The 16736-nt window shown below is 42.0% G+C and overlaps 1 protein-coding gene across 1 annotated transcript in view; it reads right to left on the reverse strand.

Annotated features, from left to right (window-relative positions):
- Positions 1–16736, reverse strand: part of NR3C2 (nuclear receptor subfamily 3 group C member 2) — a 1048765-nt gene that overhangs the window by 206179 nt on the left and 825850 nt on the right. Inside the window, exon 6 of the mRNA XM_044062249.1 lies at positions 14989–15303. Within this exon, the coding sequence (XP_043918184.1) occupies positions 14989–15303 (315 nt within the window). The remainder of the gene's footprint in view (positions 1–14988; positions 15304–16736) is intronic.

Here is a 16736-nt window from a genome sequence, read left to right on the forward strand (position 1 = left end):
ATTTCAATGTTTTAATATTCTAGATCACTGTGCACACATGCCTTCTCAGTTAGGTCTGCTCATTGCCTGTTTCAGTCTTTCTATTTTTTAACTAAGTTATCTATATCCTGGTGGTTTACAGTTCTAATTTTGTAGCTATAATGCAAGAATATTATCTAGTCTTTTGTTTATTGCTTATAATTTGTACTGTAATTTTTTTTTCTTAGGTTCATAGGTTTATAGGTGTGTACTAGGCTAATGGCCCTAGAACCTTTACAAACCTAGCCCATAGGATTACCCTGACATCGTGCCACCTGACCATAGTTTCCAGTGCCTCTGTCGAGTAGAGCCACTGGAGTGATCCCTGGGGTGAATATTTTATTTCCCATCCACTCATCAAGGTTTCTCTTGAAGAGGGTCAGTGAGGTGCTCTGTTTGACATGTATGGGAAGTCTATTCCATAGCAAGGGCAGTCTCTGGGTTATGAACCTGTCCCTCCAGCACGTTCTGTTGATTGTGGTAATGAGGTTGAGGTCACTGGAGCGTGTGGTGCGAAGGGACTGGGATTTATTTAGATGTAGCATTTCTAACAGAACTGGATCAGACATGGCTTTGTATGTCAAGCAGAGATCGCCTCTAAGTAGGCAACATGAGACAGAGAATGGCTGGAGTTTTTTTGAGTATGTCCATATAGGACAAGTGTTTAAGGCCTAGGATCCTCTTTGTGAGGTACTTTTGCGGCCTCTCCAGTTGTTGCAGGTGTCTAGCAAGGTACATGCCACATGGGGCATTGTACTCGATGAGTGGCCTGATGAGGGAAAAGTAGAGGGAGACAATGACCTCTTTCTTCCTGGATGCAAAACCCTTAGTAATGAGATGTACCACATAAAAGGACTTTCTGACCACAGTGGCAATGTGGTGGTCAAAAGAGAGGCTGCTGACAACCTGTGTTCCCAGATCTGTTATAACACCTTCTGTGTTCAGTGGACTACCATCGATGTGGTAATTTATGGGAACCAGGTTTTTCCCAAAGGGGATGATAACACTTTTTTTGGCATTGAACTTAAGGCCATGATTCTGACACCAGTCGTTGGTCTCAGTGAGGAATTTCTGTAGGATGTCAGCATCACTTGGGGAGTTAATAATAGCTCACAACTTGCAATCATCTGCGAACTTTGTCATCCAGAGACCCTTTGTGTTGGCCTGGACTTCAGAGAAGTAGATACCATTCAGGAGAGGACCCAGGACCGAACCCTGTGGGACTCTACTTGTGACTGGTCAGCAGTCTGACTTGTAGTCCGCTACTTTCACACTGTGGGTTCTATCTGTGAGCCAGTTTGCAACCCACCTAGTGATATAGGGGTTGATGCCTAGCTTAGTGAGTTTTTCTATGATTCCTGAATGGGGAATTGTATCAAATGCCTTGGCCAGATCAAGGCAGGCTGTATGAACCACATTTCCTTCATCCACAGCTCTGGTGACTGACTCAAAGAAGTCAACTTAGTTTAGCAGGCATGATCTACCCTTCACAAAACCAAACTGTGTGGGATTCAGAGTTTGGAGTTTCCCTATATCCTTGTTTATTAGGTCCATGATGATGCAATCCACAGCTTTGCATATCAGACTCGTCAGGCTAATGGGGTAATAGTTCCCAGGGTCTGTAGTCGCTCCTCCTTTGTGGAGAGGGATGACTGTAGCAGTGCGCCATTCGGTAGGGACAAAACCTGATGTGAGGCTGTGATTGAACGGAGCACACATGTGAGGTGCCAGTTCACTCTGTAGTTCATGAAGAACACAGCCAGGGATACTGTCAGGTCCCATGGAAGCTGTATTCTTGGCCTTGGACAGTGCTGTTTTTACCTGTGCAGCAGTAATCCTGGGTGCCTGGCAATCTACTGGTATTGTAATTGGTCGTTTCGGGGGGGGGGCAGTAAAGTTGGCACTGAATCTGTCGGCCAGTATATTGGCAATATCCGTTGGCTCGGTATAGGAGGTACCATTGTGCAGTAGCTCAGAGCAAACCTGGCTATTGCCATGGAGATTCTTTACATAACTATAGAAGGCCTTGTGGTTGTCTTTACTATCTGCTGCAATTCTGTTTTCATAGCTAGCTTTAAAAGATTTGACGAGGGATCTCAACTTTTTTTGAGGCTGATAAGGGAGTTTTTCCAGTCTTGGGACTTCACCTTATTCCACATCAGTTTCCTCCTCCTGCTGTAGAGTTTGTTTATGGCAGGGGACCACCAGATTGGCTTCCTTTTTTTGAAGGAGAGTGTCTTGGTTCTATTGGGTATGGTGAGATCCATGCATCTGTGAACGTGTTTGTAGAGTGCATTGGTGTATGATTTGCCAGTCATGCAACTATTCTTCATTTGCATAGGTGCCATGAAGTTAACCACCTCTGTTTTTAGGAGCCCAAAGTTAGCTTTGGAAAAGTTTTTCATGGTAGTTACTTTGTGGGGGTGGGAGGGATGTGGATTTCCAGGGTGACTAGTTTGTGGTCAGATCTAACCAGGGAGGAGTTAACTACTGGTGTAGAGCAACGGTTGCCCATGTTAGTAATGACCAGGTCAAGGATGTTGCTACCTCTAGTGGAGGAAAGAACGAGCTGGTCCAGGGCATTTGAATTAATGAATTCCAGGAAACGTTGATGTAATTTGTGTATTTTCATCTGTCTTGTTTTTTCTGGAGCTTTTCTCCCCGGGTATCCACTGAAAATGGGCTGCTAGCCCAGTCGGACACTACCCGGTAAACAAATGTAAAATAAACAAATAAATAAATAAAATGTGCCAAATAATTTGTCGCTCTCAGTCCAAAGGTAGTTGAGGTGTACACATGCTTTCCAAAATGGTCTATCGCTTGGGACTCCCTGTTCGGGGGATGGACCATGGAGCTCTATTCTGCTAGCTCCTTTTTAGTGGAGGTGGTAACCACTGTGGCAATGACTGGGACACCTTTGCTCCAAAAAGAATGGTCTGCTGGAGGGCTAAGAAATTTGTCGGCTGTTTTTGGAACAGGCTCCACCATGTCTGGCTCCTTCCAGGCCCTGCTGGCGATCAGATCTACCAACTCATCAGTAGGGGGGACACCCAGGAGGTAGATGGGCCCATCCCAAAGGCCTTCAGAAATACAGACTCCTCTGAAGACGGGGGATGGGAAGACCATCTGCCCATTTGCTTCAAGAGTTCACGGATATCTTCAAAGGAGACATCGTCACGCAGAGATCTGGGGGACCTGTCTCCTTCTTTAAGGTCCATATCCTCGGTGGGGGATTCACATGCGAGTCCAAATGCCTCCTCTTGCACGTTCCCTTATGATGAATGTCCTCTGCAGGGGGCTGCGGGAAGGACTCAGGAAGAGACAGCAACTCACAGAGGTGAGGAAACCCCCTGAAGGCTCGATCAGGATGGCTGACCCTGGACAGAATGGGAGGCCTCACCAGCTGAAGTAGAGAGAGGCAGGAAGGGTCCGGGAGGTGCAGCAGAGGAAACTCCAGATCTGGAGAAGGTCCTCTCTACCACCCGGAAAGCCGAGGGGCTGGAAGTGGGCTCATCCCCCACATACGAGGGAAAGGTTCCCTGGTGAGGAGGAATGAGTCCAGAAACAACACCATGACCCCTGGATGATACTATGGAGCTATTAAAGGCCAAAGCGCCAAGGGGAAGGAACCGGTCTGAGAAGATGGTATCAGATCCCCCCCCCCCTCACAGAGCCGGCATCGACCACTCCAGTATGGGGGCTCACCCAGCTCTGAGGGTAGGGGAACAGAATAAGCCAGGGACCCCAACAGGGTCAAGAAAGGGAGAATACCTGGCCTCGCTGGAATCTGACCGTTGATGTCCTTGTCCTTAGAATCCAAAACCACTGGGTTGGATGACGAGAATGAGAAACCAGGAGGGGCGAGGCTCCCCTGGCCAGATGGGCAGGAGAAGCCAGGAGCCCCAACTCTATTTGGGCCTTGAGAAAGCTCCTCATTATCCTGTCCACATCTGAGGGCAAGAGACTCCTCGAAGATCTAGAGGAGGAAGAGGAGTGGGTGGACTTAGAGGGAGATCTCCCTGACCTACTACTGTATTCTGGAGTATGCTCCAAATGTCTCAGAGCAAACTACATCACCTGTTTGGAGGTAGAAGGGACGCCTACCTCCTCCAAGACTATAATAAGATCCGATGTTCCCGTTGGATCCAAAGGCCTAGCAGACACAGCAGACGGATTCAACGAACTGGTCAGATCCGAGGCTGGCCTGGTCTTGGTTGGATACGAGGACCTCTGAGATGGACAGACCCTGGATCTGAGAGAAGAGGGAATTGGCTGGAGAGAAGGGGTCTTCCTCTTCAGATTGGAACAGGAAGCCTTTCAGGGGGAAATGAAGGGTCCCCCTTGGGCCAGACCCTTTAGTAAGAGTGTGTTGCGGTGCTCTGCTAGAAGCATGGGGTTGAATACGGCAAAAATGTTGCATTCAACCTCCAGGTGCAGAGTGCCCAAGCAACAGAAGCACTCCTCATGCACATGAGGAGCATTTCTTAAAGCCAGAAGGCTTATCAGTCATAACTCTAACACTAAAAGAGAGAGAAACAAATTACACTCCTAAAAACACACCAACCACAATAACACTACAGCCCTAATGGCTACAAGAGAAAAGGGTGCTAAAACCCAACGCACATTAACTAAACCGAAAACTAAACTAAGGGAAGAGAAGTAATTACAGGAACAATAACTCACAGCCCCAAACTACACTAGAAAAAACACTCTAACAATTCTACTTAAGGTACGAGAAAAAAGTCAAGAAAACATTTATCTAGCTAGAACCAGAGGAACACGCGTCTGCACAGGATACACGGCAAATGAGATTTTGGGGTGAGACAACAGCAGGGCATCATGGTGGAGTGAGGAGCTAGAGCCTTGGATCTGTCTGTAGTATGATGCCAGCTTGGATCCGTTATCGGATCCTAGATCCTATGGCCTTGAATGATGACATGGATAACATCAGATCTGCAACTTTTGGAATGGAACTACCATTACAGTGTAACCTAAGAACTGATGTATCATTGTGTTAGCCCTTGTCTCTATAATACATTTACTTTCTTTGGATGGATGGTTAGTGAGTGTTTTTTTGATACTCAGTACTTGGACTATTACTCTTAATATTTGCTGGTAGATTGTTCCAAACAGCAGGACTTTTTGAGAAAGCTCTATTATACACAGCTAGTGTGAATGGGGACCAGTATAACTGAATATTGTCATTTCTAAGAGTACAGAATTGGTTTCTAAACTGCTGCCTCCTGAGGAGTGGTGGACAGGAGGCATCATTTAATATTTTGCAGATGAGTGTACTGAGAAAAAAATTGGCTCTTGCTGTTAACAGGTAACCAAATGCTCGAGCTGGCAGTAGTGCAGTGCTGAACATAAACCATCACATATGAATGCCAAGTTAATTTTGGTCTTATTCTTATAGGGTCATAAGTGAAGCTCTCCAAAAGCTTATCCATGCATTCCCTATAATCTTCTAGCTCTAGTATTTTTGGAATGATTAACCAAGAGGCCATTGTACTGAGTATGATTAACCCCCTGTATGGACCATGCCTCCTCTTAGGGAGCTTCATTAACCAGTGCCCTCCCTCCCAGGACAAGCACACACATCCCTCCCTGTCACTCTGTTAGTCGCCCAAGCCATCAGTCTAACTTGGGTCATTTGGGCCGTAGTTAGGGCTTTATCACTCTATACCACTGGAGCAGCCAGGCATGCTTAACACTTTTAATACTGAAATTCTTCTGTTCTACATATTACCATGCATCAACATAAAATAAACTTTCCCCTTATTTCTTTGTACCAATCAACCTGATTATCATCAAAATACTCAAAATGTTTTTACCACTTCCTTATTTTCTTTTCAGACTCCGAGCACAAACTTTACTTTTTTATAAATCTTCCTTTTTTAGTTATTGTATTTTCTCACAGTACTTCATATTTTACTGAAAAAATCCTCAGCAAAAGAAACTCCACATTTATTTTCACTTCCTATAAAATAATAAATGTGTAACAAAGCAAAAAATAAAAAAAAATCAATTTTATCTTTCTCTTCTAATAATTGGTTTACTACCATTTTTAGCGATCATTATAACGTCAAAGACATCGACATCTGTGCAGTGACAGTGACAGAGACCTGGTTCAAATCTCCAGAGAGCACCCTTGCATTACCAGGCTATAATTAATACCACACCTTTCAGCCACCTAATCCGGAATGAAGCACTAAAGATGGAGGCGTGTCCATATTCATTAAGGATATCCACACCTTCAGGCTAGTTGCACATCATAATGCATCCGAGATTATCCAAGTGCAACTAAGTCTGGGCAAGACCGCAATCCAAATTGTAGCTTGCTACAGACCCCCCACCATGCCCCAGGATTACCACTCCTCATTTCTTGATACATTGGAAAGTATTAGGGTACAACCCAACACCCTAATAATGGGCGATTTTCAACTACCCCACCATTAACTGGGAAAACTACTCGTGTACCAACTCCTTTGCTCAAAGTTTTCTGGAATTCATAAATTCCAATGCCTTGAATCAAATTATTCACACCCCCACCAGAGGCAGCAATATCCTAGACCTGGTTATTACCAATGTGGGCAACCGGTGTTCCACACCAGATGTCAATTCCTCGTTGGTCAAATCCGACCACAAGCTAATCACCCTAGACATCCACATCCTGCCCCCACCCCCAATTAGGGAAACAACTGTAAAAAAACTTCTCCAAAGCTAATTTCACACTTCTTAAGACAGAACTGGCAAACTTCATGACACCCATGCAGACGGACAATAGAGGTACGACTGCTGAATCCTACACAAATGCACTTTATAAGCACTTACACAAGTGCATGGATCATGCTATCCCTAATAGAACCAAGATGTTATCCTCCAAAAAAAGGAAGCCAATCTGGTGGTCCTCTGCCATAAACAAACTCTACAACAGAAGAAAGAAACTGTTGCAAAAAAAGAGTACAATCCCATGACTGGAGGAACTCCCTGGTCAACCTCAGTAAGAAGCTGAGATCCCACATAAAATCCTCCAAAGCTAGTTACGAAAACAAAATTGCCACTGACTCTAAAGACAACCATAAACCATTCTACAGCTATGTCAAGAATCTCCATGGCATGGTGCTCTGAGTTACAGCACAATGGCACTAAATATACAGAACCAACTGATATTGCCAACATCCTGGCAGATAGGTTCAGTGCTAACTTTACCCCCGTCTCACCCCCTAGAGGGCCCATCTCTATACCGGAAGAATGCAAAGTTCCTGTAATCAAGGCTGCACAGGTAAAAAACACACTCTCCAATCCAAGAACACAGCATCCATGGGACCTGACAATATCCCAGGCTGCGTTCTACATGAACTACTGAATGAACTGGCACCCTACCTAAGTAACATGTTCAATCATAGCCTCACTTCAGGATTTGTGCCCACTGAATGGCGCACCTCGACGTTTATCCCACTCCACAAAGGGGGAGCCAAGACGGACCCCGGGAACTACCGCCCCATTAGCCTGACGAGCCTGGTCTGCAAGGCCATGGAATGAATCATCATGGAACTCATAAACAAAGACATTGGTAATCTCCAAACTCTGGACCCTACCCAGTTCGGGTTTGTAAAAGGCAGATCATGTCTCCTAAACCTGACAGACTTCTTTGAAGCAGTCACCAAAGCTGTAGATGAGGGTAAGGTGGTTCACACAGCCCAACTAGATCTCGCCAAGGCTTTTGACACCATCCCCCACTCTGGAATTATAGATAAACTCACTAAACTAGGTATAAATCCCTATGTCACAAGATGGGTTGCCAACTGGCTCACGGACAGAACCCACACTGTGAAAGTAGCAGACTCCAAATCCGACTTCAGACCAGTGACAAGTGGAGTACTACAGGGTTCAGTCCTGGGTCCTCTCCTGTTTGGTATCTAATTCTCTGAAGTACAGGCTAACACAGAAGGTCTTCGGCTAACAAAGTTTGCAGATGACTGCAAACTAGGAGCCATAATCGAAACTCCTAACGATGTGGACATACTGCAAAAGGGCCTCACTGAAACAGATGCCTGGTGTTAAAGCCATGGCCTGAAGCTCAATGCCAAAAAGTGTATTGTCATCCCCTTTGGTAAAAATTCTGTACCCATGAACTACCACATAAGTGGTAGTCTACTTAACGCCAAAAGTGTGATAAGAGACCTTGAGACACAGGTGGACAGTAGTCTCTCCTTTGATAATCACATCGCCACAGTGGTCAGAAAATCCTTCTACGTGACTCACCTCATCACAAAAGGTTTCTCATCCAGAAAAAAAGAGGTCATTGTTCCCCTCTACTCATCACTCATTAGACCCATTATAGAGTACAACGCCCCTTTTGGTATGTACCTCACAAGACATCTACAACAACTGGAAAGGCCACAGAAATACCTCACAAAAAGGATTACTGGCCTCAAACAGATGCCCTACGCAGACCATCTCAAAAATCTCCAGCTTTACTCCGTCGCATATCTCCTACTCAGAGGCGATCTCTGCCTAACATACAAAGCTATGTCAATTCCAGAGCTGTTGGACATGCTCCACTTAAAGAAATCCCAATCCCTCTGAGCTACATGCTCTAGGGACCTAAACCTTGTCACCACAATAAACAGAACATGCTGAAGGGATACATTCCTGTCCCAGAGACTTCCCATACTCCAGAACAGACTACCTATCTATGTCAAACAGAGCTTTTCATTAGCACTCCAAGAAAAATCTTGATGACTGGATGGGAAATAGGAAATTCACCCCAGGGATCACTTTTGTGGCACTGCTCGACAGGAGCACAGGAAAATAATTTTCTTGGGTGGAAAAAACCAGGGTACCTTTTTGGCTAGGCTTATACAGGCCCTAGGGCTAATAGCCTAGTACCTACCTATGAACCTATGAATCACAAAATAACGTAACCAGAAGGTCAAAAGGCAAGAATGCTGATGCCCACATGCATGAAAACTTGGGCTTGTCCCCTCTCTGGACCCATGTTAGCACTTGTTCCTGTGTCCAAGCAGGTCAGGAGATTCGATGTACGACTTTGTTCTTGCATCTGGGCATCGGCATTCTCATCTTGCGACCTTTTGGTCATGTTATTTTGTGATTCGATACTGTAATGATCACTAAAATGATAGTAAACCTTATAATCATTATATACAATCCCTTATGAAGGGGGGTCTTATTATTTACATATACACAGCATTTACTTTTTATACAGAATTAAAAAAAAAAAAAAGCTTACAGATGCAATTTGTGTTTTACAATATGCGCTGCTTGTGTCATCTTCATGCCTCCACCCTTTCACTCATAGCCATATCTTTTTGTAACCCAGTAACATTCCACTTATTATACAGAAATTCACTGCAAAGTGCTTTCCACATTTGCTACAAACATGCAAAAATCAATCTGTTCTATCTAATTTGACTTTATCATCTAACCCATAATGTCCATATAAAATACTTCCCTTATTGATATTCCTTACTTCTGTACATTTCCATATATTCTTACTTTTTTCCAAAACTTTACTGTTCTATCACAATTTCGCAAAAATGTTCCAGTTTCTTCTTCACAACATTTGTGACATTTCCTGTCATCATACTGTTTGCATGTCATTAAAGCTTCACTGTTAATTTAACATCAATTGCCACTGAACATTTTTTACATTGCCACTGAGTTGTCATTTGCAATTTTTGAATGTCTTGCTTTACTGGACTCTCTAAAATCTTGTAGGGAGTTATCCAATAGTGTTTGTCCATCACCACAATCCCTTCTCTTCGCAGCTGTCAATATTTAACTTTCATTCTAGTAATTTCTTATTATATTATATCTCCACTCTTAGTAAAAAACTTCTTTTTCTTACAAATTCCCCAGGGCATAACTAACAATGTCATATGTTTTGTTATATCACAAACAATCGACTTTCCCATTTAATTTTTCTGAATCAATTTTATTTTATTAACAATAGCATTTAATTCATGTTTATCCCTTTTACTCCAATTATCCCATCTTGCACTTACAATTTCACTTACAACTCTTTTAAATCTCTTAGTAGACATAGGCTGAGATTCATAAAAGTTATCACTACAGAGGCACAGTATACTAACCTCGAAAAAGGGCATAGCAAAATTCATTTAAAATGGGTGGCGAAAGCCAAACGCACTCTGGCTAGGCTTATAAAAGCCCTAGGGCAGATAGCCTAGTATGAACCTAAGGCTACACTAAGATGTTGACAGCAAATATTTGATAACTGAATTAGAAGGGATATCAAATTTGAGTTCTGATTCCAATGGAACCTGAGTGTCCATTAATGTATCCTGATTCTGTATCTTGCAAAGGGAACCAAGAATACTGTCACTACCATTAAACCACAAAGCTTAAGGCATAGAGCCATTAATGGTTTGAAAGCTGACAACAGACTGCACACTGTGCACTAACCCCAAAGTTCAGTTCATTTTCCTGACATTTACTCAGTTGCCTGCTACAGCAAAAGCCATGGTTCACAGAGAGCTTACAAAGCATCAAAGGGATCTCACTGCTGAAAGGTATCAGTCAGGAGAAGGGTACAAAAAATTTTCACAGCATTGGATATACCATGGAACACAGTGAAGACAGTCATCAAAAAGTGGACAAAATATGGGACAACAGTGACGTTGCAAAGAACTGGACGTCCTTCCATAATTGATGACAAGACAAGACGAAAACTGGTCAGGGAGGCTGCCAAGAGACCTACAGCAACACTGAAGGAGCTACAGGAATTTCTAGCAAGTACTGGTTGTGTATTGCATGTGACAACAATCTCCCATATACTCCATATGTCTGGCCTATGGGGTAGGTTTGGAAGACAGAAGCCTTTTCTTACACAGAAAAACATCCAGGCCCAGCTAAAATTTGCAAAACAATACATCAAATCTCCCAAAAATCATGTTGATAAATGTGTTATGGTCTGATGAGACCAAGGTTGAACTTTTTGGCCACAATTCCAAAAGGTACATTTGGCGCAAAAACAACACTTCGCATCACCAAAAGAACACCATTCCCATGGTGAAACATGGTGGTGGCAGTATCATGCTTTGGGGTTGCTTTTCTTCAGCTGGAACTGAGGTTTAGTCAAGGTGGAGGGAATTATGAACAGCTCCATAGTCACATATGGCCCAAAACCTTCAAGCGTCTGCTAGAAAGCTGAAGCTGAAGATGAAGATGAAGAGGAATTTCACCTTTCAACACGATAATGACCACAAGCATACATCCACACGAACAAAAGAATGGCTTCACCAGAAGAAAATTAAAGTTTTGGAATGGCCCAGCCAGAGCCCAGACCTTAATCCAATTGAAAATCTGTGGGGTGACCTGAAGAGGGCTGTGCACAAGAGATGCCCTCATAATCTTACAGATTTGGCGTGCTTTTACAAGGAAGAGTGGGCAAATATTGCCAAGTCAAGATGTGCCATGCTACCCAAGAAGACTGAATGTTGTAATTAAATCAAAAGGTGCTACAACAAAGTATTAGTTTAAGGGTGTGCACACTTATGCAACCAGCTTATTGTATGTTTTTTACTTTTTTATATTTTTCCCCTAACAGATTTGTTTGTTTTTCAGTTGAATTGTACAGGTTATAGGTCACATTAAGGGTGGGAAAAGTTTTGAAATGATTTACTGTGTTCTCATTTTTTACATCACAAAAACCTGGCATTTTAACAGGGGTGTGTAGTTTTTATATCCACTGTACCTCATGTTGAAAAATTCCATCGATCCCTGCCTGATCCTGTGACGTAGGAAGAAATATCCTGGCAAGGCAGCCAGGGAACTTTGCACATAGAAGGGGAAGCTCTTCCTAAATCCGTGGGCACTTCCTGTCCTCATCTTTTCTTTTTTTGTTTTTTTTTTTACCCTTTCTGGGTTTAGGCCTAATAATGTCAGAGGGCAATAAACCCTTCAAGATCAACTTGTTTCTCCTTTCTTGTAGAGTCACAGACCCAAATCTATGGCATATGACACACACTGCATCAAGATGGACTGCAACAAGTGTTTTTGCCCTGATGGGGAATCTTGTGTTCACAATTAGAAGACTTATGAAACTTTTACACCTTTCAGTATCACTAGGGACACAGCCATAAACCCAAATGATAAAATACAACCAAAAATCTACAGTATTAACTACCAATGAGTACTACAACTAGCCAAAACACAGTACAGTCCTGCAGCAAAAATGAAATATCAGCTAAGCAAGATTGCAACTGGAGTATTGCAAGATTGCAAATGGAGTATTGCAGGATAACTCTGAATAACTTGCTACATTCTGAATAACTAACTACATCAGATAAACAACTATGTGTTATGGAGAAATGTAGAAAAAGGACAGATGTGTCCTGTAAGTCAAGGAAGTGGTGTTCTTGTGAAAAACGATAAACAGAACACTGCAAAATGACCCTGCAGATGCTTCTCGCTGCTAACACAAATGGAACAAACAAGATGTGGTGTAGGGGAAACATGATGCATACATAGCAGGAGTTAGAGGAGAAGTTACAGTGGGGTAGGGTCTCAAAGGTTCCAAGCAACTGCTGCCTCTGATTAACCAGTCCTGATGTTGGAGATGACGGGCTTGGTCATCTGACATTAGCAAAACGTAACTAATAAAAAGCTAGCAAAACATGAAAAAGAACAGGAGGAAGAAAAGAAGACAGACTATAGTAAGCAGATTTAAATTCTACAGTGCATTCAGTTAGCATAATTTATGTTTAAAATGTATCTAATGCCATACCGAATTTGGGCCAAAACAAAAATGAAGAAAGATTATATGTAATTTAGGTTCAGTTCTCTTTTATATTTCCATGTTTTTTTAAAAGAAACAGCTAGAGTGAACAGATTATGGTGGTTTGGGCATATATGCAAAAAAGCAGAAGACAATTTGGTGAAAAAGATTTGGGACAGACAGGAAAAAGGGAAGAGGAAACACGGATGTCCAGCAAAGAGGTGGATGGATTGTGTAAAAGAAGGCCTGAGACAGTCAGATGTGAGTGTTGAAGAAGGCAGGAGAATGGCAACGGACAGAGAGAGATGGCGACAGCTGACACCACCCCATGTAGAAAGTGGGTAAAAGGGGGTTCATGATGATGTCTAGTGTTAGTGCAGGGGACTAAAATCCTACTTTCTGTGCTATGGTTAAAGAATTACAAGTCTTTCTCCTTCTTCTTGTATTAACTTTTTAAGTGATTGTAGAGTAATATTTAAAGTATATGCCTGGCGGCTAGTACCACCCCGTCCCGCCCATACATTTTTTGAGCTGCAACTTTTTAAAATGATTGGACAGTATTATTAAAGTGTATCCCAGTAGCTAGTGCCCCCCCCCCACACTTATACATTTTTCATGCTGCAAAATTGTTGCTCTATTTACTTCATAAGTACATTAAAAGAAGCATTTTGATTTCCTAGACATCTACTGTCCCTTCCCCCAACACTGCACTATTTGCTTGTTAGGCTAGGGGTGTTGAGAGGTGTGATAACCCCCACAAACACACATTTGTACATTCAACCACATGTGCGCTGACACATACACACAGCACTCCCAGACAATCACATTCCAGACACACTCACCCATTTACCCGTATGTATATATATATATATATATACATATATATATATATACGTACATATATATATATATATATATATATATATATATATATATATATATATATATATATATATATAAACATGCACACACACACAGACAAACACAAGAACATGTACATACACACACATACATGTACCCTACCTATCTCCAAATAACCCCCATACTATGACCATACAGGCAGACACACAGTCACACAATCACACCTGAGACTAATCATCCCTCTGAATACTCACACATGCAGCCACTCGCATACACACATACACACTCACCCCCCCCTGCCACCACTACCTGTCTGCCAAACTTCCAAGCACTTACCTGTAACCAGATCTCACCCACTGAATGAAATGGTTAAACACAACTTTTCACAGAATTAATTATCAAAGCCAGATGAGCTGCTAACTTAATCAGCCAAGCCAGTGCAGAGCACATTAATAATTAGCACTGGCCACTTCCCTGAAATGCCTTCTTAGTACATAACTTGTTTAAAAAGATGGTCCACAGTGATGATCCTACTGACTGCATACGATCACTGCAGTGGGCCTGAATCAGAAGAAAGGACTGCCACCAGTGGCAGTAGCCCATGTTAGGACTTACCACTGGTGGTGGCCACTTCTGAATTTGGTCCTTTTTGTTTCAATAACTTTTAAATGTTGCTTGCTAATCATTGTCAAACCAATAAAACAGAAGACAACTATCACGGAGCAAAAACACTGACAGCAAATAAAAGTAAGGGATTCATGAAAACTTGACTAAAACCATGCAAGCTGTTATGTAAGCATCTCACAATTAATAAAACAGACAAACTACTACTGCCTAATGGGGCCGAACTTCCCATTTAATTTATCACAGCTGTGCAACACAACCTACAACTTTTTATCTCCTTAATCTGTTACAAAGTCAAAAGTAATCAGACAAAGGTCCCAAATCAGGGACACTCTTTAAATATAGTATAGTGATTTAGAAAGTTAACAGAATAGGATGGCATGAATTAAAGTGCATTTCTGAAATAAAATGCCTCCAATTAATCGTTATCATTATGTTTAACAGTATTCAGTCGCCGTTACTTAAAAGAAAAAATTAACAGGCAAACTTTGAGCCAAAATCAAAGATGCCCCTGAAAATCAGTGACGGTTCAGAAGTATGACGTGTAAGGTTAAGACAAAATCCTTAGGCCTGCTGTTTTATATTAGTGATTCATTGATTCATCTACTGATGGAGGCCTCCACACTGCTAAATAATATAGCACTATTTTACTGATACTACTCTCTAAGGAAAAAATGGACTAACAGCCCACCGTAAGCAAGTCAAGAAAAAAACAAAAATACCTGGAAGAACTTTTGCCCATTTTACCGTCCGAATCATCTGCTTTCCACCAAGTCGGTTTAAGCTGGAGAGCAAATGCTCTGTAGTGTCTGGTTGAGAGCTGTCAAATCCTGCATACACCACATCTGGTTCAACACTTTCTAACACTGCCCCCACGGACGGGCTAAGGTGTGCTGGAATACTAGGCAAACGAAGGAGAGTCGATGCTGAAGCGGATTCTTTCAATGAATCCATGTAAATTGTACCTTCTTCGGGACTTCGTGGCCGCTGCTCCTCTTGTATACTTTTTAACTTCCCCAGTTTCTTGGATTTGCGTGCTGAAATATATTAAGAACATAAAAGCAATAAGCCCCACGCTTTCTGTCACTTTTACCTGTTTTTACTTGAAGTATTATCAACTGTTTACAACTCCAAATCTTGCAAAAATGGCATATAAAAGTATGTGCTTATAGTTCAAGGTACCCAGCACCAAATTAACAAGATCCTGTAAGACCAATATGAATAACACGTGACAGGAATGTCATACCATATCATTTTTACATTACAGTACCATCAGCCATGTTCTACATGGATGACTGCTGTGTTTGACAACCTGGAGCTGGCACAATGACAAACATGCAAATGTATGCCAAGATCATGACATCACCAACACATTATAAACGTTGTTGGTTATCTTTTTTGGCATTTTTTTCATGTCACACTGAAGTACAAATTAAACTGGAGCCTTCAGCAGGAATATAAATATTAAAATGAAGGGAAGTGTGAAGCAGTAGACAGTCTATAAAATGATAGCAAAATCAAATGCTCATCATCTAATACTTAGAGTCAAGGTAATGTAAGTAAGGCAGTTTCTCCAAGGACTAAAGGTGTGTGGTGAACCTGGCATTCACAGCAGATGGCTGAGGTTATAAGATGTTAGTGAGCAGCATCCTGGCTTTTATTCCCTCAATATATACTTTGTAATTCTACAGCCAGTCTCTTGGGTCACCCTTGTAAACAAGCATTTGTTGCTAGTGAGTTTATATGATTAAGAAAAAAATAGGTTAGCAAACAAATAGTCACTTTAAGGAATAATACAGCGCAATTCCAAAACATTGGCATTGCTCTTCATACACTTACAAAGACTAGTAAACTTGCCACTAAGCTATAGTGGAACAGATGCACAAACAAGGTGATTCTGGTCCTTTGCAGTGTCTTAGCCTATGCTGACCTGCTGCAGACCTGTGTATGTGGTGCTGGAAGGCTTGCACTGATAACCACTAGAGAAAATCACCACAGCAGTCAGGTAGGAGCATGAGAGGAATTAACAGCGTACATGACCTCAGCAAAAGGAGGAAAAACATCAGGACCAATGACAAAACAATTTCTTAATAAAGAGCAGGAGTTTACTAGTCATTTTCAAATTATTACCGAGGGACAACAGTAGGTTTTATCTCTGATAATCATAGCAGAATGAATAGAATGGGATACTTCTGTAGAACTTAAGTGCAATAGTGTCCCTAGATTTTACAGAAAATGACACAAATGCTGTCAAAAACTACAGCCTTGCTAAGCTTAGTTTCCAACAGTTAAAACTGTGCAACTCGCGCCTGCTGTAGATACCACAATAAAGTGTACACAATGCAACCATGAAGATCAGGTCCAATATGATTTCTAAACTTAGCATTCCTGGTTAACAATCTGCAAAAACTATATGAATTAAAAAAAAAAAAAATAAGGAATCTGTTCATCCAAAAATGATACACAATGA

The sequence above is a fragment of the Protopterus annectens genome, chromosome 2.part1, assembly GCF_019279795.1.
Source record: "Protopterus annectens isolate FY-2018-M chromosome 2.part1, PAN1.0, whole genome shotgun sequence".
Taxonomy (NCBI): Eukaryota; Metazoa; Chordata; order Ceratodontiformes; family Protopteridae; genus Protopterus; species Protopterus annectens.